Source organism: Miscanthus floridulus, chromosome 2 (assembly GCF_019320115.1).
Source record: "Miscanthus floridulus cultivar M001 chromosome 2, ASM1932011v1, whole genome shotgun sequence".
NCBI classification, from domain to species: domain Eukaryota; kingdom Viridiplantae; phylum Streptophyta; class Magnoliopsida; order Poales; family Poaceae; genus Miscanthus; species Miscanthus floridulus.
Window position 1 is genome coordinate 23,965,355 of NC_089581.1, and position 26,478 is coordinate 23,991,832.

Sequence of the window (26,478 nt, forward strand, 5' to 3'; positions counted from 1 at the left end):
CAGTTATTTGAAAAAAAAATAGATTTAGAACTAAAATTCTTAGCCATATGATTATTCCATATTGTTTATTTACATGAAAATGCTAATATTCAGTGCTCTAGAAAATATTTCATTAACATAAAGAATATTGTTTTCATTATTCCAATCCTATTCCTGTATAAATAGTACAACAAGAAACAATTACCTTGACTTGTGCTGCAGCAATGCAGCCAAGCAAATTATCATAAGCCTTGTTTTTGGGAATCCTGACTGTAGTCCATTTCTACGCAGCTAGCTCCATCAATATTTACAAAGACAGCATCAGAAGTGGTTCCACACTTCTACTAAACTGCTGCAAATCAACATTCATATATGCCTTGTAATAAGATGCATAAATTAAAACATTTGGTCTCATAATTATGAGGAATCTTAACATGAAAGCTGCAAAAAGATTCTCTATTCTACATAGGATGTTGATTACATCAATAATATTACCACATGACAGGACGCCTGAATTCTAAACTCATACTATATGAAAAAGAGAATAAGGCAATTGTTGAATCCTCGAGCAGCGGCGGACCCAGTAAAGCACATCAACTTTAGCAAATAAAAAACACATTTCTTAGGCATACTACATACAATAAATTGTAATTATATGAGATCTGAATACATACCCAGATTGATTAAGTTAGGGTTTAGGTGCTCAGTTTCGCACAGCAGGGAGTGCAGGATGCGGCGCGATACCTGGTGGGTGCTGGTCGCCGGCGACGGACTTGAATTGCACCCTCACGAGCAGCCGGCCAAGGTCACCGTGGCAATTGCGCCCACGGTCAGGGGAGGCGCGTCCCTAGCCAGGCCGCCCCAGAGGTCGCCGGCGAGGCGGTGCAAGTGGCGTGTGGCAGCGGGGATCGTCGCCGCTGTCGTTGGAGGCGTCGTGGGAGGGGTGGGAAGGCGCTGCAGGGGCCGGGGTGGCGGCGGTGGGAGAGGACGGAGTGGAGCACGTGACATGGTTTGTTTTGGAAAGAAATCGCACACAACAGACCGACGGGAGAGGATAAGAGATCGCACGGGCGGGCAGATCATCGGGGTGGGAATTTTTTTTCGCACGGGTAAAGCGAAGGTGAGGCAAAATTTTTATCGCACCAAAATGGTGTATCCTCTTTAGTCTTTTTTAGTTGTGGGAGACTCTTCTCTTTCCTACGAGCGCACGAGTGGAACCAAGGAGTCAGTGACTGAGTACGTATTTATTCTTTTTTCTATGCGGCTGTTCCCTTTTCCTATTCTTTTTTCACTCGAGTTAGCTTTTCCTTTCTTTAATTCTTTTTGCAGCACATCTAATCCGATTTTTGTTCCATTTTTTTAACCCGCTCTGATTTTTCTTTTTCCATCTCCCTGTTACCGGTTGGTCGCTTGGGTCTAATTTTGTATTTTTTTTAGTTTCTTCCACCCAAATATTCCAATCACCATTTGCCTCTGGGTCTAATTTTGTATATTTCAAAGTTTTTTCCCACATGAATTTTTTTATTGCGTTCTAATATATACCTCATATTAAAGAGTTAAGGAATTCTTCCATCCTATTTTTTTTTCTTCTCAAGCTGTTCTTGCACCCTATGTACCGTATGTGACATATGCTCATGAACCCTACTTGTATTCATATGATTTCGAACAACCTGCAGTTTCATTGTAAGCATATTGATTTTCGTTGCAACATACGAGCATGTTTGCTAGTTATTATTATACATTATAGGTATAAGTATAGATTTGGTCAAGTACTACATATAGACGAAAGACATGGCTGCAAAGCGGCTTGAAAAGTTGTGGGTTCTTACATTAACCCTTGGGACTCTCTGCTAGCTAGTTGATCGCATCTTCTGTAAGAAGCTTTCCCACATTGGTGTGTCAACCCGCAGGGGGCACTCATGGTGGCCTGTGCTTATGGGCCTTAACTCATACTATACAAACACATTCCTAATGTTCTGTTGGGCTCAACAACGTGGGTGGGAGCCACGGATCACGCACCTTGGATTTTTGCCTTATGTCAAGGTCCAGAAACCATAAAAGAGAGAATGATTTGTCTCCGTTGAACATTGATGCTATTCAGTCCGCCACCAGTAAACCAATGCCCCCAATGTGCGCAGACAAGTTGTGGCATTTTTGTATATGGGCATCCAAATGATTACATACTATAAATGTTCTGATGTCACAGTAGATTTTGGTAACTTTTGACTAACACCTGTTTTGTACCATACTTAATCATCGAACAGAGATTAGTTGGAGTGTTGGTGTCCTAGTTTTGGCGATCTTTAAGTGGCTGGATCCGAAGGGAGTAGAATGTCGTCATGACAAGGCCAACCCCGTGACGCTCTTGGCCTGTAGCTTATGGACCTCCTTAGGAGAACACCCATCTTATTGTATCCTCCTTATCTGTCCCCCACTCCCAATAATCCTCTCAGGGATGTGGCCCAAGAAGACAGGTAGGACATCCTTGTTCTTTAAGGTAGAACCACCTCTTATGCCACCCGTTGTTCGGGGTGCCCATGGGCATCTTGATGTAGTCCTCCCCTTTCCCACGCATGGCTAAATAACGACCCCAGAGACAACGGAGACAATCCTGTACTGATCCACCATAATATTGACGTGGAAGAAATGCTTCCAAGTGGGGCTCAATCTCCAAATATGCATCACAGAGCGTAATAAACATCACAAGTTAGAGGATGCCATTGCAGTTAAGGTGTTGAAGCTCGAGATTCAGCCTCCCATTTGAACAAGTGCTTCACCTTATGAAGGCCTTTCCAGAATTGTGACCCCCGGTCACTCTTGAATCAAAGAAGCCATTATCCCTCATATTTTAGCCTTAAGAACGTGGAACCAAAGCTCATTAGGCTCTTAGAAAATTTTCCAAATCCATTTGACTATCAAACTTTCATTCATTATGTTGGTGTTGATAATCCCCAAACCTCCTTGGTCTTTGGGTCTACTAACCATCTCCCACTTGGCCATATGGTAACTGAACTTTTCTTCAGCCCCTTGCCAAAGAAATTTGGTGCTAATGTTATCCATTGTCTTATGGACCCCATCTTTGAGCAGGTAAAAGCCCAAGCAGCATAGGGTTATGCTGGTGAGACATGAATTAGTCATGATCTGTCTACCCCTAGAAGTAAAAAAATTCCCTCTGTAGGGATCTAGTCTCTTCTTCATCTTCTGAGTCACAGGAAGGAAAGCACCCATGCTTAAATGCTTATAGCTAATAGAGATCCCTAGATATTTCATTGGAAAGCTTCCCAAAGCACTGTTAAGCATGTTACCCAATCTCTCCTGTTCTACTTGAGACACTCCAAACACATACACCTCACTCTTATGGAAATTAATCTTGAGTCCAGTGAGCCACTCAAAACAATACAACATACGTTTGAGGTTTCTAATGGAAAGGTTTGAGGCTTCTATCATGATCACTATATCATTAGCATATTGGATATGTGAAATACCCCTAGGAATCAGCCCAGTCAAAACGCCTTTGATATGCCCTTTATTGATTGTTGTTTGTAGCATAACCCCTAATACATCAACAACAAGATTAAAGAGAGGAAGGGGAGAGGATCCCCTTGCCTCAAACCCCTATAGGTCCTAAAATATGAGTTTTTTTTTCTCCGTTCACATTAATACACGCCCTTCCTTCCTTGACAGTTTTCATGACCCATGAAATCCAAGTCTAGGGGAACCCTTTGCCCACCATCACTTGTTCCAAAAAATCCCATCTCACTCTATTATAGACTTTTTCAAAATCAATTTTCAGGATCAGGCCCCTGCGTTTGATCTATGCAATTCATGTAGGACATCATGCAAGACCACAACACCTCCAAGAATGTTTCTGCCTTTAATAAACCTAGTTTGGTTCTTTCCAATGATTTTCTTGGCAACAGGGACTAACATATTAGTCAGGACCTTGGTGAAACATTTGTAGTTCACATTTAGCAAGTAGATTGGTCTATATTGTTTAATAGTGTTGGCCTCTTTGATCTTAGGTATCAAGGTTATGACCCCATAATTGAGCCTTATATGAAACCCTTGTCAGGACAAGAAAGGAAGACATTACAAGGTAAGCATTAGTTGCGTAGTAGAATCACCTTAGAGCATCTCCAAGAGTTCCCAAAACAATCTCTCAATCCAAGGTGATGTTGTGGCATACCATCTATAGTTACTTGATGTAAGTCACATTCATCCTGTAGTCCATGCGTCCCGATTGAAGCAGCATATCCCTCCTTCAGTGTAGGGGGAGATGATATCACTTTGGTTCCAGATGATCCTTCCACGATTGTCTAGTCCATCCATTTTCTAGCTTCAGGTGCAGTGGTCTGATCACTCACCAACCTTGACAACGTGGGAGGAAGCTCATGATCTCCGGCGACGACTTCCATCCAGTGTGCTTGGGGACAAGCAGCTTTTCGAGGGAGGGGCAATGTCAAGGCCACCAAGGAGAAGGCAAGAAGGATCAGGAGTACTATTGCGCATTTGGCAACAGAGCAAACAGCGTCGGCCAAGGTGGGTTAACGGTGACAGCTAAGCCGTAGTGGTGTGAGTTGCGGTGAGTTAAGTGCCGCTATGGTAGGAATCATGTTGGCATATAACGCTTGAGGTCGTTGTGTCTTGTAGCGAAGAACTGAAACTCTAAAACATCAATGAAATATGTCTCTGTTCTTCATCCCCAATCCTGGTTCTCTCCCTAAATCTCCAATTATGAAGCTATTTGTCTGATTCCTAGCGGAACCGTGACAGGAGCTAGGAAGCCCAATGAACATCAATCCAGGTTTAAAATCAGATGTCTTCTGGTAGAGTATGGAATTTAATTACAAATACATGGGGATCAATAGAAGGTAATGGAGGTTGATGTGGCTTCACAAAATTGCAGATAAATATGGATACAGATTGTGTGTTGATTTGTCAAAAGATGTTAAAAGAAAAAAAGAAATAAAAAAGAAAAGGGAAAATGATGGTTTGGGCTTTTGTTTAATGGCCCATCCAAAAGCCCATTAATTCAGCCCAAACCCACATCTCGCCACACCCATACGTTTCTTTACCCTAACACTGCTCCAGCGAAGGACATCCGCCGCCGTTTCTTCGTCTTCTCGCAGCGCCGGCGACGGAGGCGGCGCTCAAGCTCGGGCTCTCAGCGACGGCGGGGCAGTCCCAGGCTCGGCGGCGGCGTCAGTGGCTCCCCCTCCCGCCTCTCGCCCTCGCCTCCGTCCTCCGCACACCGGCCGGCGACCCTGCGTACGCACCTCCCTCTCCCCTTCCGCCTCCGCTGGACCGTCGACGGCGCCCGACCCCTGCGTCTGCCCTGCGCGCCGCGCACGGCCGGCGGGCAGCGGGAGCCAGCAGCCGCTGCTCCACCAAGGCGGTCGCGCCGCTTTCGGAGTGCTTATACCCCATAGCGAAGCGCTACCCGTCGCTTAGTGCCGCTTTTTGGAACCCTGATTTGTATATCATCCTTGCAGATTATTTCTTTGGTGCACTCATGATTTAGCACCAGCCACATTGACCTCCAACTCTGGTGACATAGGCTGTTGCTAGGTTAGCAAATCAAGAGCTAAGGATGGCGGATTCAATGGTAGCGAGCTTCTGGGGGCCTGTTACATCAACGACTGAGTTGTGCGAGGAGAATTATGCACACTCATCATATATCGCAGAATTCTACAATACCATCTCTAATGTCCCATGCGTTCTTTTGGCGCTTATTGGATTAGTGAATGCTTTCCGCCAAGGTTTTGAGAAACGGTTCAGTGTCCTTCACATATCCAATATGATACTTGCTATTGGGAGTATGATTTTCCATGCCACCTTGCAACTTCTGTAAGTTCTCTCTCAAATCGAAACTTCTTTATGTTTATGTGAAATGACACTTTTAACTTTGTGATTACTGGTACCTACTTGAGAAACTGTTATAACTAGAGCTTATTCTTTTCTCCAATGCACTTGATCGAGTTCAGGTCATTATGGAATGGCCTTGTGCATTGTATTCTTGTGTTGTTTGTTTGCCATGGTATACCTTCTCTTGGTGTTATAAGTTATTAATTAATTACCTATATGTTTTTCTCTACTCCCTCCGGTCACAAAAACATGTCGGTTAAGTCAAGATTTGGTCAAACCTTGATAAAAATTACAAACATGAATAATTTTTGAATTATTGAGTTTGGAAACATGTAATTCATATTAAAAAATACTTGCAAATTCTCATAATTTTGAAGGATTTTACGATTATATTCTAGAAGTCAAAGATATGCATCAATGACCATTAGTCAAATGTGACAAGTATTTTTTGACTGGAGTATTTATTAAAGTTAGAACTGTCGATACCATTTTGGGAAAGGGCCATTGGCATAAGACTGGAAATTATTTCTCCATCTAGCCGTTTTGCGTATAAAAGTGCACAGAAGATGAGCTGTTCATCTGTTATAAAATAAAAGTGTGTTAGCCATTAACTGTAAGGAGATTTCTAATTTATTGCTTCTAGATTTGATGCTTCATCAAGAACATCTGCATTATTTATCTTTCTTGAGTATTCATCTGTTTGCTTTTCTCTGTAGAACTATAGATATGGAACTGATCCAATGGTTCATAGTTTTTTATATATAAAAAAATTTCATTGCACAGTCTTCACGTGCATTGGGCGCTGCACAGTGGGCTCAGGATGTAGCGTTTGCACTGGCCTTCTATTTTTGTGCAAAAAAAGTCACAGCTTACAACAATTCTGTTGCTGCACAAGCTTTCTCAGGAGTGTTTTTCTTCATAATGTCTTGATTGACATGAGTCCATGCGCTAGAGTAGTGTGTCAACTTCTGGCACAGGTCTTTCAGCAGTAGCATGCACAAGAATTTATTTCCACTCTAAACCCTGAAATCATAGCTCTCCTGTACAAAAATTCTAGCTCGCAAACAAAGATGGTTGAAATTGTCTGTAAAACTTTGGTATATTGCTTAGATGTTCAGTGTTCTTTCTTGTGTTATGTTGTTTATTTTTTCCGTTTCGGATTCTTGGGTTCATTTTGTGCAAAAAATGGTTCCTGATCTACCTCTTATGTTAATGGCTCCCTGGACGCACCAAATACACTTTGCATGCACATGCCTGCAGAAACTACCTCAAATGCATAAATTTTGTGTTCCATTTTGGCACATATGTTTCCATTTTTGGCAATATATTGATGCACTTGCTGACCAACACACCGATTGGCATATGCTGTGATTGTGATGCCCAAAATTCTCTCTGTTCTGATGTCCATTGATAAATCTCAGCATTTGTCTACCGCATTTGTTGAAAAATCTGCTTTTGTTCTATTTTGTTGTATCTGCTTCTAATCAATCTTCATCAACAGTTTCATGAAAAAAACTAAGTTGTAATCTAGTCATCTCTTATGATGGATGAACTGGCAGCTTCAGCCTGACCAATCATTGAGTGTATCGAATGACAAAAAACCACTAACAAGTAACAATGGTTAATTTTGACCTTTGCCATATACTAAACTCAGCATAGAGAACTCATTTGAAATTGGGGCGCATCTGTTTAACTTTATATTGCCTGCCTGAAACGAGGACTAGAATCCATACTCAAAACTCAAGGGTTTCTCTGCCTTTTAGGAGTGTGAAGGGTTGTAATTTGCTGGATCATCACCTTTTGGGTTGCACTGTACTTTTAGTATACTGCTCACTGTTGGATGTTTTCATAAACTTCCTACCTCTGTGACCTGTTTAGTCATCTTGTAGTTAATTTCCATAATGTTTACTCTATTTTGTGCAACATATTCTTTTTTGGTAACATGCTGCTTTGTCGATGTTCCGTTTTCCAGTCTACAACAGAGTGATGAGACTCCGATGGTTTGGGAGATCCTTCTTTATATGTATGTCCTTTATTCACCGGACTGGCATTACAGGAGCACGATGCCAACTTTCCTTTTCCTATATGGTGCTGCCTTTGCTGTAGTTCATTTCTTTGCTCGGTTCCAAGTTGTATTCAAGTTGCATTACCTTGGCCTCTGCTTCCTCTGCATCCCCCGGATGTACAAGTACTACATACAGACGAAGGACGTGGCTGCGAAGCGGCTTGCAAAGCTGTGGGTTCTTACATTAACCCTTGGGACTCTCTGCTGGCTAGTTGATCGCATCTTCTGTAAGAAGCTTTCGCATTGGTACGTCAACCCGCAGGGGCACGCATGGTGGCATGTGCTTATGGGCCTCAACTCATACTATGCAAACACGTTCCTAATGTTTTGTCGGGCTCAGCAACGTGGGTGGGAGCCGCGGATAACACATCTTCTTGGATTCTTGCCTTATGTCAAGGTCCAGAAACCAGAAAAGAGGGAATGATTTTTATCTCTGTTGAACACTGATGCTATTCAGTCCGCCACTAGTAAGCTAAAGCCCCCAATGTGCGCAGACAAGTTGTGGCATTTTTGTATATGGGCATCCAAATGATTACGGACTATAAATGTTCTGATGTCACAATAGATTTTTGGTAACTTTTTACTGACACCTGTTTTGTACCATACTTAATCATCAAACAGAGATTAGTTGTAGTGTTGGTGTCGTAGTTTTGTCCATCTTTCTTTTGGTTTCTTTGAAATTGCCTTTTGGTGCTAATAGGACTAAGTTATTGATTTATTTGTTTGTCGTTGAATGGAGTCCAGTTGTACTAGTCACCACTCCGCATGGAGATACATCCATCCATGATCCATATGATGACCCTTAATTCATTGACTTGTGATGCTGCCAATAGACAACTCTCCGGAGTTGAGCTGTTCTTGTTCTGATGGTTATTTTTGTATGCACTGCGTCGGAGAAAGCATCCCTGCGGGTGTCCTAGTCTGTTTATCAGGATAGTAATTAGTACGTCTGTGGGCGGGTGGTGTAGGCTGTTTATCTGGATAGCAAGCTGTTGCGTTATTATGTGCTCCCATTTTTTGCGTGGTATGCTACTGGTGGAAAATGGAAACATCTGCGCTCTTTGGAGGGTTCATTCCATTTTTACATGTTTGGATGACTGTCTTTGTTTGGAACTTCTAAAAGACGTACTGAAGCTTACCATCATTATTAGCATTTGCACTTTTATGAACGAATGCAAGCACTGTACTGCTATAAACTGTCTTTAAGATCTTTGATTGATTGACAGTCACTATAGCTATCTAGCAGTGTCGTTTGCCACTAAGTAATAATTAGCCAGAAAACCTGGATGTTGGATGAGCAAGTTACCACAAGGAGTCCCATTGATTCGCAGGCAGTGGCTCTAGTTGTGGCTTCTTATTTCTGATGAACCAATTGGTATTGGTACGGAGGGAAGGTGCGAGCATGTGCTCATCAGATGGGGGTCCTTGATTGCGGGCGGCCTCGTCTCGGCATTCCCAGCGGTCTTTAGACGGCAGGCTGTCTGGTAGACGGGGTCGTGCCGGCAGCTGGGATTCACTACCGCTAGTGGCAGCAGATGCAGATCGCCAGATCTCGTCATCTCCTGCTTTGTCCGTAACACTTCCCGTCGAACAACTAGCTGTAGGCCATGTCCCAGAAAAGGAAATGCAGGTAGCAATCCATGCTTCCTGCACGTTGGCAAGGCATGGGCCTTGCGTCGTCCTGGACTCCTGGTTGCTGCTGCATTACTCCGGACGGGGATCCAAAGTGGACCATGGCCGGGAAACTTGCAATTGCAAGCGATGCCGACGTACCTGAATCCCTGCGTTTTCCGGGCGGGGACCCTATCAGCTTCGCAGTCGTTCAGTTGCTGGGAGCACCGAACCTTCCGGGATCAAACCAAACCTTGGTGCTGTTACTCTTTACTCTGAAATTTGGGGGTACTTGCTGCAACTACCAGCAGACGTCTGTCAGTAAAAACTATGCAAAACTGAAGATGCTGTGGCCGCAATTTTCAAGCAGAAGCACTTCAGACTTCAGTGTAGGTTCCCGGATTAAAAAAGAATGAAAGAAAAGGTTATTGTTGCTTTTGTAAATAAATAAAGGGAAAAGGGCCATCAGCATGTTTTTGTGTTAAGTGCTCCTTCAGTGGCCCCTGGCAGACTTGAACTGTTTCTGCTATAACTTATCGATCAAAATTATACTAGGTCCTTATAGGAAAATGTCCTCCACTGAATATACACAGAAATTCATCTTCGCTAAAATCAAAGATCAATAAAATATCAAAATCCATCCGACGCCTGATCTTTGATGTGGCATGCCAGGCTTCTCGCCCCTGCGTCAGGTTTCTCGTACCCGCACCCTAACCCACACCCCCTACACGGCATCCGCAATTAACGACCCAAGATCGAATCCCCAAATAAACGGAAAAAAAAAACTTCCTTCGGAAAAATATTTCCTTCTTCGCGGCGGCCGCTCGCCCTGACGCTCCGCCAAATTGTAGTCGCACCACTGCACGCTGCTGTTCGAGGACGGGTTCGATCTCCGGCACCTGCGATTCTTTTTTTTCACCGAAAAAATGTAGCGATCCGGCGGACATCTACAGCCTATGTGCATAGGGCTGCGTCGAGCGCGTGGCCGCGGGTCTCCTCGACGGCCCCCTCGCCGGTGGCGGCCGCTGGAACACCGCCGTTGCCATCGGGGTCACGGCCGCCGCAGGCCTTGCGCTCATCGTCATCGCCGTCTCTTCCCGCAGGTTGGTCGGTCCCCGCATCCAGGGGCGAAGCCAGGATAAAATGTTACCGGGGTCGGTCCGAATATAGTACTTGGAGCAACTCCAAGAGTACCCTATTTTTTTTTCGAAAACAGTGTTTTTCAACTCTAAAAAATGTATTGGGAGAAGAACAAAGGTCATCTCTAATAGTTTTCAATAAACCACTTTCACAAAATCAAATTTTAGTCCCACAAGGATTTTTTTTGCGATATCTTTTTTTCATGAGTAGATCGATGAAGTTTACCTCGTCATAGGTCGGTGACGGCGAAGATCTTTTAGGTCCCGTTTGGTTTTAGGAATCGAGAGGAATTAAAAAATAATCTAATAATAAAATAGAAAGCACTTTCTAATAATAAAATAGAAAGCACTTTCTAATAATAAAACACTCCCTAAATTATATAAGCTGCAAATCATGAACCCGAGAGCTCTGAAACAATGAGGACACGAAATGGATATGGACCGAGGAGAAGCGAGTAGAGACAGAAACTAAACCATCAATCGGTGCAAAGGCCAGCCGTGCTTGATGCACGTCAATGAACTAGGCTATTACTTTAGTGGGCGCTTTTCATCCGGGCTGACTGCAGCTTGTCAGCTGCTGTGCGCTGGGGTCAAATTATTTTTTTTGCCGGGGTCTGCACCGGTAAAAATTCGTAGAGTACCCGTGCGCTAGCCGAGTCGTCGAGGTCTGCCGACCCCGATGGTAGCTCCGCCCCTGCCCGCATCCCCCACACCTTTCCCATCCCCGCCGAATCAGCGCCCCTCCCCCGACGCAGGCACAACATCCGCAATCAACGCGACTTTCATCTTTCTCGAACCCCCTCGCGGCTACATCAGCGTCTCTCTCCTAGACGCATAAGGTCTCCGATCTCGTGCAAGCCGCCATCGCGTCGCTGCGGGAGAGGCCGGCGTACCTGAGGGCACGAGAGCGACTCCTGCTCCTCAGCTTCAGCCCCGAGGACCCGGACCCGGACCGGGAGCTCGACTTCCTGCTCGCCGCCGCGGAGGCCACGAGGCGCGAAGGAAGGGTGAGGTTGGCCGTGGCTGGGATTAAGCAGAGGAGGAACGGGCGCGGCCGCAGGCTGCGGTTCGCCGAGAATGAAGCAGAGTCGGCGGGCCGCGTCAGGATGCCGGCCGCGGAGTGCGACGCGCAGCACAACTCGAGCCCGGTGTCCGTGCTTGAGGAGCCTAACGATTCATCCACCACCACCACCTCGTCTCCTTGGAAGAGGTGGAGCACGCAGAGCCCTGCTCGGCTACCTCGTCATGTGCATAGGTGAAGCAGTCCGTAAGAGATGCAGTTACTTTATCATATCATGCATGTATCCATCATGCTTTTCTTTGTACAAATTACTAAGTTCCATGCTTCCCTGTTCTCAAAAAACAAAGAGTCATTCTTGTCTTCTCTGGAATTTCATAGATTGACATCTTATCTTAGCAATGCATTGTCCCTGACCAAACAGAAGCAACAGGCAACTTAAAAAGGGTGAAGGGAGCAACAGTCAAAGAAGGGCAAAAGAAGTGGCAAGTATCACTTTTGCTCATTATTATAATCTATGTTTGTACTTTGTACTTGTTAATCCCCCATAGTCCAGACATAGGTCAGCTTAGTAAAGGCACTGATTCTTTTCTCATTTCATTCATCAGGAAGGAGCAATGATCAGTGGTATATAGGTTTGTTCTGAAATTCTTCTTGTTCACTTTCTTAGAACGCTTGGCTATGCATAAACAATATAAGTAACTCTATTTATGCTACCCTTTCTCTATGGAATTCAGATACACTATTTAAGTACATGTATATCATCTTAGAGCTTTGTTGTTGTTGATCCGTGAAATTTTTTTTTGAAAGGAATCGACCAAGATTGATTTGATTGCTATCTGTGCATTAGAGGCTCTGTGAAATGCTCATGGTTTCCAAGTCAAGCTCCGGAGAATTCAATTTCTGCAGTGTAAAGAAGTTATGGTTTAACTTATATCTGCTAGGTGAGCAGTCGGTTGATCAGTTTAATGACGTTCTTGATAGTGAGTAGGAAGGTGACCAGTTTAGCGTTGAGGCATGTTGTATTGTGTTTATGTGTCATCGGATGTCAAACCATATATAATTGCTATTGGGTAATTAATCATGTTCCAGTTTTCATGAGTTTGGAGTTTGCAGGTTAGCTTGGAATAATTGATTTTTTGGAGGTATACAAATTGTCGTTTTACAAAAACTGGACTGGATATGCATTTTTCCTAGTAGAATCTTAGATGCACTAAGGGGATTGTGATATCCTGCTATAGGACAGTCTTTTCTGAAAGTTAAGGCAGTTCGCGACCAGCGGCTGTTGCAGGTCTGCTATGGTTTCTACCTGAAGCAAGTATGGAGTGCAGTCTTAGCCATCAAATATTCCCCATGGAAATTTTACTTTTGTTTAGAATGTCTTCATGCAAATTTCAGTTTTTGCTCAGAATGTTATTATAATTTTCTAAATAAAATTATCTAAATCACATTCATATTTGTGTTTCAGGTTGAAGGTGCTGCCTATGAAAACAAGGACATTGGACATAGAAGGAAGCGACAATGTGGACAGATATTGAAGGAAGATTAGAGTGCTCGAAAATGCCTAGAGAACCATGATACAAACCGAGCCTTAGAATGTAATCATGTACAATGTTTGAGAAATATAGTAGTGTGTCCGTGCTAACACTACAACACTGCATAAGTTATATATAGTGTTGAGCCACACTGCAGGGTGCAGTGTTGAGAACTTTATTATTATGCCTTGTTATGCATAAGTATTTTCCGGATTATATACAGGTCATATATAATTATGTGAAAGTTGAACTACAGAAAAAAAAAAAATACAGTCGTTTGGATGTTTTTATGTGCATTTCTGAAATGAAGCCGTGACGTTAGCACGGGCACTATCCTGGTTCCAGTAGTAATACAAAAGAATTCGTGTGGAAAAAACTCACATGACTTTTCTAGAAGATTAAACTCACATGACTTTTCTAGAAGATTAACCATGTGTTCCTGACTTTCTGTTATGCACACATGCATTAAGAAAACACAAGAATCCCGCCACTGGTACGTGTCCACGAAACACCTGTAGGAATTCGAATCACGATCTGGGTGGGAATAGACGAGGACAAGATTCCAATCTCGCAGCAGCAGCAGATTAATATTCCACGCACGACCTCGCTCGCTCACATTTGACAAATAGAAATGTGCCGGATAAAAAACACACGCAAGAACACCGATTTTTTTTTTATTTTTCAGCTCTTTTTTTTGAAAAATATTCACAGATAGATCCCTAGTGGTTTGATTTTTGTTTATGGACCCTGACCTCGGTATCATGGCTTTTGGCGTCGAGGAAACACGTCTCGGCGCCATGGCCAATGGCGCCGAGGTCTTGGCGAGGCGTCGAATGTGACGGTGACCTGGCGCCGACGTGGACAAGGTCTCAGCACCATAGATCTTGATGCCGAGCTGTTACCCTATAGATCTTGGTGTTTGAAATGAAACAAGTATAATTGTTCCAAGGAATATGCAACAATACCATTGTGGTTCAGTTGGTTAGAACATGCATGACTTAGCTCAAAGGCCTAGGTTCGAACACTAGCGCTGAATATTTTTTTTGCTACATTTTTATAAGCAATAGAATAAGAAAAATTATTTCGAGAAACATGTTATATCTTAGTTGTAGTCTAGTTGGTTAGGATGCTTGGCTCTAACATGAGACTTAGGCTCAATTCCAACAGGCAAATTTTGTTTGCTGCATTTATTAATCATTTTTTTGCTTACTTAGTTATTACTAACGTCCTGGGTTTCACCAAACTTTGTTATTATTAACATGAGAGAACACTATTCACTAATTTGGACGAGGGATACATGTCAAGGTGCATTTATTTATATATTATCTAAATCCAAATTCTCCTTATATTATCATAATCATGGATGTATTTATTTATTTATTAGTTTATATACCTCGGTAGTAGTGTTTTTTTTTAATGAGGGGGAGATCCTACTCCGTTTCTCGCTAAACTTAGTTGAACAGTCCAAATGATGATAATATGGAGCTCTTAGTTAAATACATTAAGCCCATTCTTCTTGTTAATTGTATTTCATGTAAAATAGGAAGGTATGCAAATTAAAGAGCTCAACACTGAAGTTGGGAGGCAAAGAAAATTACACTTACTTAATGTAAAATAAACTCTTTTATTTATTTACTCCTTGTCTCCAAAGCCTTCAACTTATATATGATGATAAAAGCCATATGCATGTAAGTAAAAAGACGATCAAGCCACAAGATATATATATATATATATATATATATATATATATATATATATATATATATATATATATATATATATATATATATATATATAAACACGTCACAACTCAACTTGATCAAGGTACGTAATGTTTCAAAATTAAATAAGAAATAAATTAAATATATAATGTACGGTGGAACAATAAAATAATAATATATAGTGTGCGGTGAAACCCCGGACGCTAATAATAAAGAAATAACATTTCTTGTTATAATTGCTTATAAAAATAAAAATTTAACAAAAAAATATTTGCTGCTTGGATTTTGAGCCTAGGTCTGTGGGCTGAGACTTGTACGTCCAAACCAACTGGACCACAATGGGATTATTGCATGTTCCTCAAAATAATTTTTCTTGTTCTATGGCTTATAAAAATGTAGCAAAAAAAAGATTCAGCGTTAGGGTTCAAACTCAGGCATTTGAGCTAAATCGCGCACGTCCTAACCAGCTGAACCGCAATGGTGTCGTTGCATGTTCCTCGAAACAATTATACTTGTTTCATTTCAAACACTAAGATCTATAGGATACCAGCTCGACGCCAAGATCTACGGCGCCGAGCTCGGCGCCAAGATCTATGGCGTCGAGGCCTTGTCCACGTCGGCGCCACGTCACCGCCACATCCGACGCCTCGCCAAGACCTCAGCGCCATTGACCATGACGCCGAGACATGTTTCGTCAGCGCCAAAAGCCATGGCGCCGATGTCAGGGTCCATAAACAAAAATCAAACCACTAGGGGTCTATTTGTGAATATTTTTCAAAAAAGGAGCTGAAAAAATAATCGGGCAAGAACACTGAGCACCCCCAACGCCCACTAACCAAGCCATCCACCAGTCAAACTTATGCACAGCTGAAAAAAGGTGATCGTCCTATTGAGCTCACCATCCACCAAACTCCACCAACCATTTGTGCAACACCTCAGAATTTCACCAGATATAGGTGGATATAGTCCAGATGAATATGAACAGCGAGATCGAAACAATAGCAATAAGTTCAAAAACAATATTACATTATTGCAAATATCATCCAGGAGGATTATGCAGGCCTCAAGGTCTAACCAAAACAAGGCCGCAAGATAATCCACGACAAATGGTAAAGGGTGAAAAAAATACCTTTCAACTTGACAGAACTACTATAGGATCCCAAGTAACCACTTACACAATCAGTACATCAAGTATCGATATCATAATGAACAAAATAAACACCTCTAGGGAAAAGGAAAGAATTCTGACACGGCGAACAAGCCTTCTTTTCTTAACAGGGTTAATTAGCAAAATAGAGAACTTCAATCGATGAACTGATGCTGCCGGGGTGCGATTCTACCTGGGTTGGCCTTGGAACAACCCAACCAAGGAACTTCACTCTTCAACCTACTGGAACCTCAATAATGTATATGATTTACCTCCAAAATTAAAGAAAACCAATCTCTGAATCACCACCTTCAGCTATCCATCTTTGTTGAATACCTCAATTGACAGGGAAAAAGAACCTGGAATTCATTAGATAAGAATATAGTATCCTCACATCTTCCAGGCTCATTGTGCGCCTATGTTGCTAGACTACCAATCTGCTGATCAAGCTGCATCTGTTCAAGCAATGCTCCTATAACTGCGGCTTGGTCATGTGCATTCAGCTGGGTGTTCAGACCAGAACCTTCGCTGTTGTTCATGCCGGGAGGCATTAGTGGTGAGGGTCCAACAGAATTAATTGATTCGGCCGTAGTAACTTGCTTCTCTGGTGGAGATTCCTTAACCAGTGTATGCACCCAAGAGAGATCAGGGTCATCACCACCAGACCTCAGCTCAAAGGACGACGAGCGGCGGAGCTTACCCAATTCTTCACCATTTACGCCCCAATCTGGTGTCCCTGAAGGAGATCCCCACTTAGACCATGATGAGCTTAGAGGGGAGCCGAGAGCTGAAGCTCGTGCCGCACTAGGCCCAAGGTCACGAGAACTGAGACTTCTCATTGTCTGCTGTTGTTTCTCACGCTGGACAAGAGCAGCAGCTAGGTGGGAGTTCATTGGGGAGCCTGATTCAACACATCGTGGAGACATCCGACCAGGGGAGGACATCCCAAGTGATGCTTGCAGCAGAGATGAGTGTGAAGGTAACTGCTGGTTGTCCACAGCCTTTGGAGAGTAAACTCCAGTGTTGATTGGAGAAAGGAGTGCTTGCTGCTGCTGCTGGAACTGATTCAGGATAGCAGCCTTGTGAGAAGGTGAAAACATTGCACCCTGATCAGCATTACTATACCTCGGGGATGATACCATTTCGGCAGAGAAGAGATCATCCAGGTTTGATGGATTCAGGGACTTGGTCCGAGCAGAGTGGTTCCCTGTGGATGAACTGAGACGGGAATAGCATAGATCATTCATAAGTTGGGAATCAAGATCCGGCATCAGGGAGTAGTCATCAGCAGGCATATCCCTTGCACTAAGTGATGTTCGGAGCCTGCTTGACTGAAGGCTGCTGCCTGGAAGGTGTAATGTTGGAACATTTGGCTGCTGCCAGCCCAACGAAGGGGGCATCCCATTGCCCGAAGGCGACATTGGTGGGGTAAATGGGGACATTACCGCTGAAACTGATGATGGGGAACCAGGCATTAAGCCCATTGCTGCAGCCATCTCCATAGCAGCTGTTGCTGAAGCCCTTGGGGATGGCACCGCTGATCCAGTGGAGACATACAATGGGCGGAGTTCATCAGTTGTGTGGGCAAAGAAACAGACGCGGCGGTTACAGCTTGTGCCATCCTTGCATAGGCGCGTCCGGTACTGTGCTGGATGGAGCCAGCACTCAAACACTCCATGAGCATACTCACACATGTCTCCGCGCCGGCACACGCCCTTCCTGAAATCTGGGCATGGCACACAACTGTAGTGGTACTTGCGGGGGTCTCGGCGCCGAGCATTCTCTCCTGGGTGGACAAAGGGGCACTCAGTCCAGTCATGCGAGTATGCCCGTGAGCAAGGGCGGATCTTGAACGAGTACATGCGGAACTCATCGGAAGCATAGATGCTGTTCTTGATGTCTGGAAGGGACGGATCCACTGGGTATTCCTTCTTCTCCGATGTCGCAACCCTAGGCAAGTCAGAAAACTTTGTAATCATCATCACAGAAGCAGACGGTGACCGTGCATCCTCTGCAGTGGGGGATGAAACAGGCGATGAGATCGAGTTGGTGGACCTTGTCACCACCCGGAGCATGCCATGCTCAGACTTGGGGAATCCAAGAAGATCTTGAAGAGCGAACTTGGCATCAAACATCTTCGGTGGCACAGAGATCACATCAGCCGGGCGGCGCCCAGAGTCATCCGTGGTGTCAGCGTCTGCCCCCGCTCCCAGCAGCAGCTTGACGGCCTCAACCGCTGTCCGTGAGCCACCAGAGGCGGCGCAGTGGAGGGCAGTGGTGCCGTCCGTGCCCGACCGGCGGTTGACATCGACAGACGAGAGGGACACCAGCAGGCGGAGCGCAGCAAGGCTCCCATAGGTGGCGGCGACCATCAGCGGGGTGCGGTGCTCCAGGACCTTCCGCCGGCCGTACCAGAGGCCGGCCTCGTCCGCGGCGGCAGGCGGCGCGCGCTCCAGCGCGCGGCGCAGCCCCTCCGCGTCGTCGTCAGCGGCGAGCTCCAGCAGGCCCGCGAAGGCGTCGTCCGTGTCGATGGTGAGATGCCTCGCCATCTCTGCGACAGCGACCGCCGCCGTCGCATTCTTCATGGGCGTGCCGGTCGCCACCGCACCGCCGTCGACGCCTGCCGCAGAGGACGCAGAGATCGGCATGCTGTTCATCACCGGGGCTCCTCGGATCGGAAGAACTGAAGCAACGATGAGAAACAGAACAGGAAACCAGTCAAGAAACTAGTCAAGCAAGTCATCACTAGTGCGAGATATGGACTAGAAATCCCACAAAATCGGAAGCAGCACACAAGACAGATGCTACAAAAATGGAAGAAAGAAAGCCCACACCACCAAATCGCGCAACAAATAAACACCTCAAATCAACCCCACAAAAATCCAATCTTCGGCTAGATCAGGGACGACTCCACCGAGCTCACGCTCTCAGCCGGCCAGAGAAGGCAAGTGAATAGTACTCCCCAGCTGCTCCGTGCAGCAGATCGGAGTAAGAAAGAGGAAAGTCTAGGGAAGCCTACCTGTTGAGAGTCACACAAGCGCGTGATGCGGCGAACCATCTCCGCAGCGAACCGCCCCGAAGATCTCCAGAATCACCATGGGGAGCAAGCGTCAAAACGGAGAAGCGCAAAAGATCGAGAGAAAAGCTACGGCCTTGCGCCGAGTCGTCCGGGAGGAGGCAAAGACAGGGCCGATCTATCTATCCGGTTCCGATTGTTGGGGAGGGGAGGGGAGACGAAGCTGCTGGGCAGGGGTGTGCGAGACGCCGAGGGAGGAGAGAGAAAGAGAGATGTGCAGTAAAAATGGGGAAAGTGGTGAGAGAGAAACTGAAAAGAGAGGACTCGACTCTAGAAGCGGGGAGGTGGGACTCGGGTTCTCTCGCAATGGAAGCAGCCTCTTTACTTGTCTCTCCAGGTGGACAATTAAGCCGAGGTAATTGAGCGGGACATAAAATAGGAAAATTATTTTTTTGGAACGCATAAATTTTACAGGATTTATATATTATTTTTTTAAAATATTAGTTAAATTTTATAGAAAAATACAGGAACATAAAAAAAATCTCGTGTTCGAAGTATTAGTTCAATTAGGCTGAGGTAATTTATCTGGGGATGTAGAGAGAGAGAGGGGTAGGTTTACCAATTAAACGACCTATAACTTTTCCACGACTAATAGGTTACGATAGCTTTTTCACAACTCACGGCTAAACAAAACAAATCCTAGATACATTGCCCTAATCTTCCAACCTATGTGTGTGGTGTTTAAATAAATACAAAAAACTTAGAGCGAAAAAGGGTTGGATGACACAAAAAATGACAAAAGAAAAAGATATCTTTGCTTTCATCTCTCCCTTCTCTCGCAAAGAGTTTTCCCTAATCTCTTCTTGTTCTCCCCTTATCTATCTTTGTCTCTCTCCTGACCATGTTGCAGAAACACAAACAAATCGATGCACAAGCATGTGGGCGCACAAGTGCTGCTGATAACGTTGAGATCCACTGGGCATTGGCAGTGACAACGGATGGTGTATCTACCTATAAGAGCTTTTGTCATTAGAGTGGACGGGCAAAGGTGATAGTGATAGAGATGGCGGGGCAGTTTGCGTACCCTTGTCGGCGAGAGGAAGTAGTGCTTGCGCGACTCGCACGGGTGGCATAGATGGGCAGCATCACGGCTCGGGCAGGCATAGTGGCTGTGGCGCTGCCCGCACAGGTGACGCGGAGATGGCTGTGCAGCTCGTAGGAGGTGTGCTAGATGGAGGCGGTGGCTAGATGGAGGCGGGAGAGTGGCGACAACAGAAAATACGCGCATAAGGCTAAGGGCAAAGTCATCATTTGTCCACCCATTTGTTTTCTTTTAGCCAGCTTGAGATAGATTATGAGATTGCAGCAGTCTTGATTTAGGGGTTTAAAAGTTTAGAGCTTACTGTTAGAGTTTGTCCAAGAATCTACCGTTTGGATGGTATTTGGATTTTGTTTATCTAAATCTATAATGTGAATTGAAACCAAACATGTGAAATATAAACAGGTGGTGTAGTGCATAGATTTAAATTCCTTTGGTTTTATAAAGTTTGTTCACAAAAAAAATCACGTGTTATTTTTGAAAATGTTGATGTGAGTTAAAAAGGAGAAGTTGGTAGAGAATGAAAGAGAGAGACGGAGCGGTGTATGTGTTTGAGAGTTCTTGGTCGGAATGGAAGCGAGAATAGAAGTTTTTGTTTATCAGGGCTTATTTCAGTTAAATGATGATATGGTTTATGACTACTATGAGGCACTAGGTTTACCATTACATCCCTTGTCCCTTTGGAAATCCTTTCTTTTCACCAAATTTTTTTTTGTGAGTCTCTTTTACCAAATCCTATAAGCTGCTGAATAGATTCATCCAAACTCTTGTAAGATTATTATTAAAGAAAACCATTTACTGCCAAAAGAGACCTAGCCTTATCTATGGTCCAAATTAAATGACTATCTCACCAAATCCTTGCTCTGGAGCCAAACCCCTGTCAGTAAGTTATTAATTAGCTTACGTACCATGAGTTACAAAACTAAATCAACATCTAGAGAATTTGAAGGACGCTAGTACAGAGTCAGATGAACCAACCACACAAGCGTATTTTATAGTGCAAAGCACAACACACCAAGCTTTAAGACTACCTCCTCCTGTTCATACGGCAAACAAAGATCATTTCCCCTCATCCAAATAGACGCGGCATCGTCGAGTTTTTTTTTTGTGTGTGTGTGAAGAAGGATCACAACTACAACTATTGTTTCATTGTTAAATTAGTGACTTGGTTATTTTGTGGGGCATGAATTAAGCGTATCTTAAATGAAAACTAGTTTTTATGATGGAACATATCTATTTGGTTCTAAGCCTTTTACTTGTTACAAGTGCTCGTACTTTTAAATTTTATTTTAGGATATCGTGGTGTTTTCTTTGCGTTATGGGCGATTTATATCGATAACGAGATATCACAATGTTTTGTTTGTACTTATAGGATTTATGTAAGTACCGTTCATAAATATAAGCATACATGCGTATTTATAAACGACTACGTCATGTATTGTCCGCATCACCGTGAAACGGTAGCAACCGAACCGGCCGGCCGCCGCCCCCGAACATTTCCATTCCACAGCCATGCCCACGCCACGAGCCCACAACCGCACGAGGGCGGCAGACCCGGGCCACGTCCCGCCCGCCTGCACATGCTCACTCTGGTCTTCTGGATGAGGCGAGGTCTCCCGCACCCAAAACCGAGCAGGCGGGAGCAGACGACGGCCTCCTTCCTGCGCCGCGATGACGGCAGCAATCACCACCACGCCCACGCGCCGGTCGACCACCGCTCCTACCTGTCGCTGGCTGCCTAGCGAACCCGGCCGCCCTCCCGCCACCCACGTCGAGTCAACGGAGTAGCACAGTAGTAGGAGTACCTAGTACGACAGGAACCCGCCCGAGTGCGCGTCCCTTTCCGCGCTTCTCGAAATTTCCGACGCTCACGTCCGCGTCCGCTTGTCCTCGCTCGCCCCGCGGGTTTTTACCGATCCGCCCCTGCCACCGGAGCCCGGAATCGCGAATCGATTGGGCTGGCGGGCTGGGGCCGGCACCGCGGCACGGGGGCGGCCAGCGAAGCGACCGGGCGTTTCTGCCCCCGTGGCCCGTGCTTGCGTTCGTGCGGGGCCGCGCGCGGTTTTCACCGACGGGGAAGGGGGGGTAGGTGGGTTCCGCGCCCGTGCGCCGCGACCCACGGGAGGACGACGGCAGGCCGCACGCCGCATGATGACAGGCACGGCGCGCCGCGGCGCGTGGTCCCACCGCAGGGCCGGCACGCGCCCGTGCGCGAACTCCTCTGGGTAGACAGACAGGCGCCCCGCGCGCCCGGCAGCAGAGCGCTGCCTGTGGTTCCGTGGTGATCTCGCTCGCTCGCGCCACGGAAGAACCCAGAGAAAACGATGGCTTCCCGGGGAAATAAACTCCGCGGCCGTGCCGATAGAGCCACGGCCCAAGGAGGCTTGCCATGAATAGGGCTGGCTCCTTCCCGTGCTGAGAAGCATTGGCCAACGTCGCCGTCGGAGACGTCTGGCTGGTTGCTACTCCACGAATTCAGGACCTGCTGCTAGCTGCCTGATTTTGGCGACTTTCACCCTGTTCGCTTGTTGGTTTCAACCAGCACAAACCAGCCAACCAACGGTATTTTCCTCTCACATAAAACCAGCACCAGCCAGTCTAAACCAGCCCAAAAACCAACCAGCCACCAACCAGCGAACAGGCCGTTTGAGTGAGTGAGGACTTATTACAGTCCGGTCCTGGCACGAGAGCACGAGGGACAGGGACTGGATGACTGGATTCCCGGTGGAGGAACTGCCGTGTATGGCAGGATCGGTCATTCCGGCTAGTGCGCCGCCTAAAGTCATCAGGTCCCGGCCATGTTTTAGACGGCGGTGCTCAGTCCGTTCCGCTTCAATTATGCGATGTGCCAAACTGCCAACAGGAGCCCAACAGGCAGCCTCGTCGGTGTTAACAAAAGAATGCTTCGTCGAATATGACAGCGACAATGGCTCGAGACATTTGGTACGCAATACCGACAAACACACATGTAGTACATCACTTGGGGCACGTTTAGTTCGGACAGCAAACTTTGCATAGTGCACGGTTCTGCACTGTAGCATTTCGTTTGTATTTGTGAATTACTGTCCAAACATTGACTAGTTAGGCTTAAAAGATTCGTCTCGCAAAGTTAAAGCAAACTGTGCAATTAGTTTTTGATTTCGTCTACATTTAGTACTCCATGCATATACCGCAAGTTTAATGTAACGAGAAATCTTCTTTTTTGCAGAGTACATTTTTGGAGAACAAGGGCTTGGATGACTTTGATCTGGCTTTTTGGAAGCATACACGCTGCCACAGGCACAAGTATTACTGCGTGTCCGATAGGAGCAGACGAGCAGTGTCACTGACACAGCAGCAAGGCCGGCCCACCGTGTTGGTGCCCTAGCTATCATATTTTCTCCGGTTGCTGTATTCATGAACGCTGTAGAGGTAGAGCTCAGCCCAGCAAGTCCTTGCCAATCGAGGCAACAAGAGTGAATATACCCTTTATTATTTACTTACCGCGTGTTTAGTTAGAGGAAGTTGAAATTTGAGGCTATTGTAGCACTTTCGTTTTTATTTAGCAATTAGAGTTCAATCATGGATTAATTAGGCTCAAAACGTTCGTCTCGTAATTTCCCACCAAACTGTGCAATTAGTTTTTTTCGTCTATATTTAATGCTCCATGTACGAGCCATAAACATTTGATGTGACAGGCACCGTAGCACTTTTTAAGAATTTAGGGTGAAACTAAACAAGACGTTATTAAGCTGCCGTCCGGCCTACTGTGTATACCGACTGCAGAATTCCATGTGGTTGGTTGTAGTACAGGTACGGCGCAGCCTCGCGTAGACGGTGTCGACATGCCCGGTGACTTCGGCAAGGACGTGAACGTGATGGTGCCATCTGCTGGCGATCTCACTCAACGTCATGTCTGTTGTCTGATGTTCCTAGTCCTGACCCGGCGCATTGGGCTGGGCCGCTTTGTTGATGAAACCAAATTCCAGGTTTGCCCACTTCTTCCTTGCCGATAAATTCATTTCACAAAGAGATCTCAAAGGAACAGTTGGTTGTGTTTTTTTTTTTGGACAACACATTGGTGAAGAGAATCCCTATGCGAGAGCCTACAGTAAAAACATGGCGCCATTCGGTTTAAAAAAAAGAGAGAGAAAGAAACATGGCGCCATAGCGCTTGAAATAATATATTATTACTACAAAAATCTAGCGGCGAAACAAATCTACAGAGATACACGCATGCACAGCACCGCCATTGAACTTTGGCACAACTACAGTACAGTCTACACATACACATACACATACAACAAACATCTGTCTATGTATACGAAGTCACAGCACCCTCAAGAACACACAGCAGGGATCGGTTATTACAGGGTCCACAAACAAGTTTGAGCTTGTCGAATCGTATGCACACGATAAGAACGTTATATACAGTATGCATCACCAGTGTCCCTTCCGGCCACAATGCCACACTGAACACCGTGTGCCACTGCCACCTGGTCATGTCTTCATTCAGGTCCAAGCAACTGATACCTGCTTAAGATTGAAGTTTTATTCACTAATAAAGTGAATCCTAGCTAGGCTAAACAAGTTGTAGATGTATATCCTGTTTTGATCCTACAACTAATAGTTAGCTGCCAAAATTTCCGAGAACCTATTTGGATCATCAGCTGATAAGTCCAAATTAATGTCTTAGCTACCACCCAACTAACAATTAGCTATTAGAGCCAGGTGGATCCAAACATGATCATATAACTGAGGTATATTATTTTTCATTCAAGAAGGCAAGGGTCTTCATCATGCATCTTATTCTACAATTTTAAGTTGTAATGATGAAACGATAGTGAAATCAAGTAGCTAATGAATTAGCCAAATGGTCACACGCACAGGCACCAGTTTATGCTATGGAGTTACTTGAAAACGATTGTAAATTTCTGATTGATGAATACAGTACGCTCTTTCTCTAAAGAAAGGACAGTAGAAAAAAAATGGAAATCAATATATGGCGAAGGCATATTTACTAGTACTATAAACCATGAAACACAGGATATCAGATATGATCACCTATCGAGAGCAATTTTTCCTTCCTTGTATTTCTGGCTCCTCTCATATGCAGCCCCCTGAGTAGAGGCGTCATAGAACTTAGAGGTGTCAGGCGATACACAAAGGATATTATATCACAAAATAATCATTAGGAATCTTACATATTTCCATCCAACAATCTCTCCGCAGCCAACACAAAAAATATCAGAAATGGAATGCATCCCTGTGATCATCATGCGATCTTCTTTTTCTCCAACGGTCACATTGATACTGGGCATATACATGTAACATAAGCAAGTTCAGGCACTGGCACATATCCTGGTTTATGAGGCATTGAGGGAGACACAATACTACGAACAGTATAACTCACCTAGAGAAAACTTAGAATCTATATGCTAGCTTCAACTTCAAATATATAAGTTCAGTCTTTATTAGAAAGTTTGGCGACACAGATTTTATTCTAGGATGCCAATTGAAAAAAGCACTTACACCTTATCGAAGAGGTAAGCCTTGCCGTTCTTGCAATGGAAGCTCTGGAAATGAAGACATATTCTCATCAGTCATCGCATTCGCCGCGACGCCGAAAATTAGCTAGGAAGCCGCGGCCAAAGAAAGCGAGAGGACACGATGACGGACCTTGGAGATGATGTCGTCGGCGACGGCGAGGTGCGTGCGGCAGTGCTTGCAGCTGTAGACGTTGCCGTCCACGTCGTCGAGCTTGAGGGGACCGGCGTCGGCGTCGTCCATGTTGATGGCGCTGAAGCGGTTGGTCATCTGGGTGACGGCGTCCACGGCAGCCGCGGCCGCGTTTTCCTCCGGTGCTTGTGCTTCCATCCCTTCTCCGGCGCTAACCACTCCGGTGACGCGGGGACCGGTGTGTGCCCTGCCGGAGCGATCGGAAGGCTCGTGCAGTAGGACGGACGGAGTGCTTGACAACAGCCAAACCCAAGCGAAGACAACCTGGTTTGCTTAAGCTGGTGTCCAACGACAAGTCGACAATGACGTCGAGTCGTGGGGTCGAGAGTTCAGACGTCAGAGGCAAGGCATCGGTGGATCCCCACACACACAGTCCCAAACGGTTGACTTTCTCCCCGCTGATGGTGATCAACTACATGTCGTATGATCGTATCGTACTTGGTCCAGTGCAGTGGACTGAAAACCAATCGATCGGTCCCAAATTGCTGACCAGCGGACACACCCCAATTCATTCTCACCACCATCTCCCCCCCCCCCCCCCCCCCCCCCTTCTGTTTGATGATGA

The 26,478-nt window shown here is 45.3% G+C and overlaps 3 protein-coding genes and 1 long non-coding RNA gene across 9 annotated transcripts; 2 read left to right on the forward strand and 2 right to left on the reverse strand.

The window, feature by feature from the left end:
• Nucleotides 1-5,051: 5,051 nt before the first annotated feature.
• LOC136538226 (alkaline ceramidase-like) lies at nt 5,052-8,498 on the forward strand. Of its 2 annotated transcripts, none has more exons than XM_066530218.1 (3): nt 5,052-5,247; nt 5,472-5,826; nt 7,817-8,498. In XM_066530218.1, the coding sequence occupies exons 2-3, from the start codon at nt 5,570-5,572 to the stop codon at nt 8,331-8,333; spliced, it is 774 nt and encodes a 257-aa protein (XP_066386315.1). In that variant the 5' UTR covers nt 5,052-5,247; nt 5,472-5,569; the 3' UTR covers nt 8,334-8,498. The 2 variants fall into 2 exon arrangements, with proteins under 2 accessions (XP_066386315.1, XP_066386316.1); XM_066530219.1 differs by having other exon boundaries at nt 5,537-5,826.
• A 2,837-nt stretch (nt 8,499-11,335) lies between these two features.
• On the forward strand, nt 11,336-13,482 carry LOC136538227 (uncharacterized). 4 transcript variants are annotated; one of them, XR_010779234.1, is made up of 5 exons: nt 11,336-11,926; nt 12,102-12,166; nt 12,290-12,312; nt 12,488-12,621; nt 13,146-13,482. It is a non-coding gene; the product is annotated as an uncharacterized lncRNA (long non-coding RNA). The 4 variants fall into 4 exon arrangements; XR_010779232.1 differs by having other exon boundaries at nt 11,336-11,914; XR_010779231.1 differs by having other exon boundaries at nt 11,336-12,166.
• A 2,449-nt stretch (nt 13,483-15,931) lies between these two features.
• LOC136520104 (zinc finger CCCH domain-containing protein 24) lies at nt 15,932-19,447 on the reverse strand. 2 transcript variants are annotated; one of them, XM_066513514.1, is made up of 3 exons: nt 19,100-19,447; nt 18,136-18,763; nt 15,932-18,030 (listed from the first exon to the last, which is right to left on the reverse strand). In XM_066513514.1, the coding sequence occupies exons 2-3, from the start codon at nt 18,735-18,737 to the stop codon at nt 16,497-16,499; spliced, it is 2,136 nt and encodes a 711-aa protein (XP_066369611.1). In that variant the 5' UTR covers nt 18,738-18,763; nt 19,100-19,447; the 3' UTR covers nt 15,932-16,496. The 2 variants fall into 2 exon arrangements, with proteins under 2 accessions (XP_066369611.1, XP_066369604.1); XM_066513507.1 differs by having other exon boundaries at nt 15,932-18,763; nt 19,100-19,446.
• Nucleotides 19,448-24,335: 4,888 nt separating this feature from the next.
• Nucleotides 24,336-26,179, reverse strand: LOC136538228 (protein yippee-like At3g55890). Its single transcript, XM_066530220.1, has 5 exons — nt 25,854-26,179; nt 25,707-25,750; nt 25,379-25,487; nt 25,239-25,294; nt 24,336-24,707 (listed from the first exon to the last, which is right to left on the reverse strand). Exons 1-5 carry the CDS (start codon nt 26,049-26,051, stop codon nt 24,683-24,685), a joined length of 432 nt encoding a protein of 143 aa, XP_066386317.1. The 5' UTR covers nt 26,052-26,179; the 3' UTR covers nt 24,336-24,682.
• Nucleotides 26,180-26,478: the final 299 nt, after the last annotated feature.

Excerpts from the sequence above, each read along its gene's own strand:
- LOC136538226 (XM_066530218.1), top strand. The coding sequence starts at position 5,570 with ATGGCGGATTCAATGGTAGCGAGCTTCTGGGGGCCTGTTACATCAACG. Across the intron at positions 5,827-7,816 it reads CATGCCACCTTGCAACTTCT|TCTACAACAGAGTGATGAGA; the intron begins GTAAGTTCTCTC and ends TCCGTTTTCCAG.
- LOC136520104 (XM_066513507.1), bottom strand. The coding sequence starts at position 18,737 with ATGAACAGCATGCCGATCTCTGCGTCCTCTGCGGCAGGCGTCGACGGC.
- LOC136538228 (XM_066530220.1), bottom strand. The coding sequence starts at position 26,051 with ATGGAAGCACAAGCACCGGAGGAAAACGCGGCCGCGGCTGCCGTGGAC. Across the intron at positions 25,488-25,706 it reads GCTTACCTCTTCGATAAGGT|TATCAATGTGACCGTTGGAG; the intron begins GTAAGTGCTTTT and ends GTATATGCCCAG. Across the intron at positions 25,295-25,378 it reads AGATTGTTGGATGGAAATAT|GGGGCTGCATATGAGAGGAG; the intron begins GTAAGATTCCTA and ends GCCTCTACTCAG.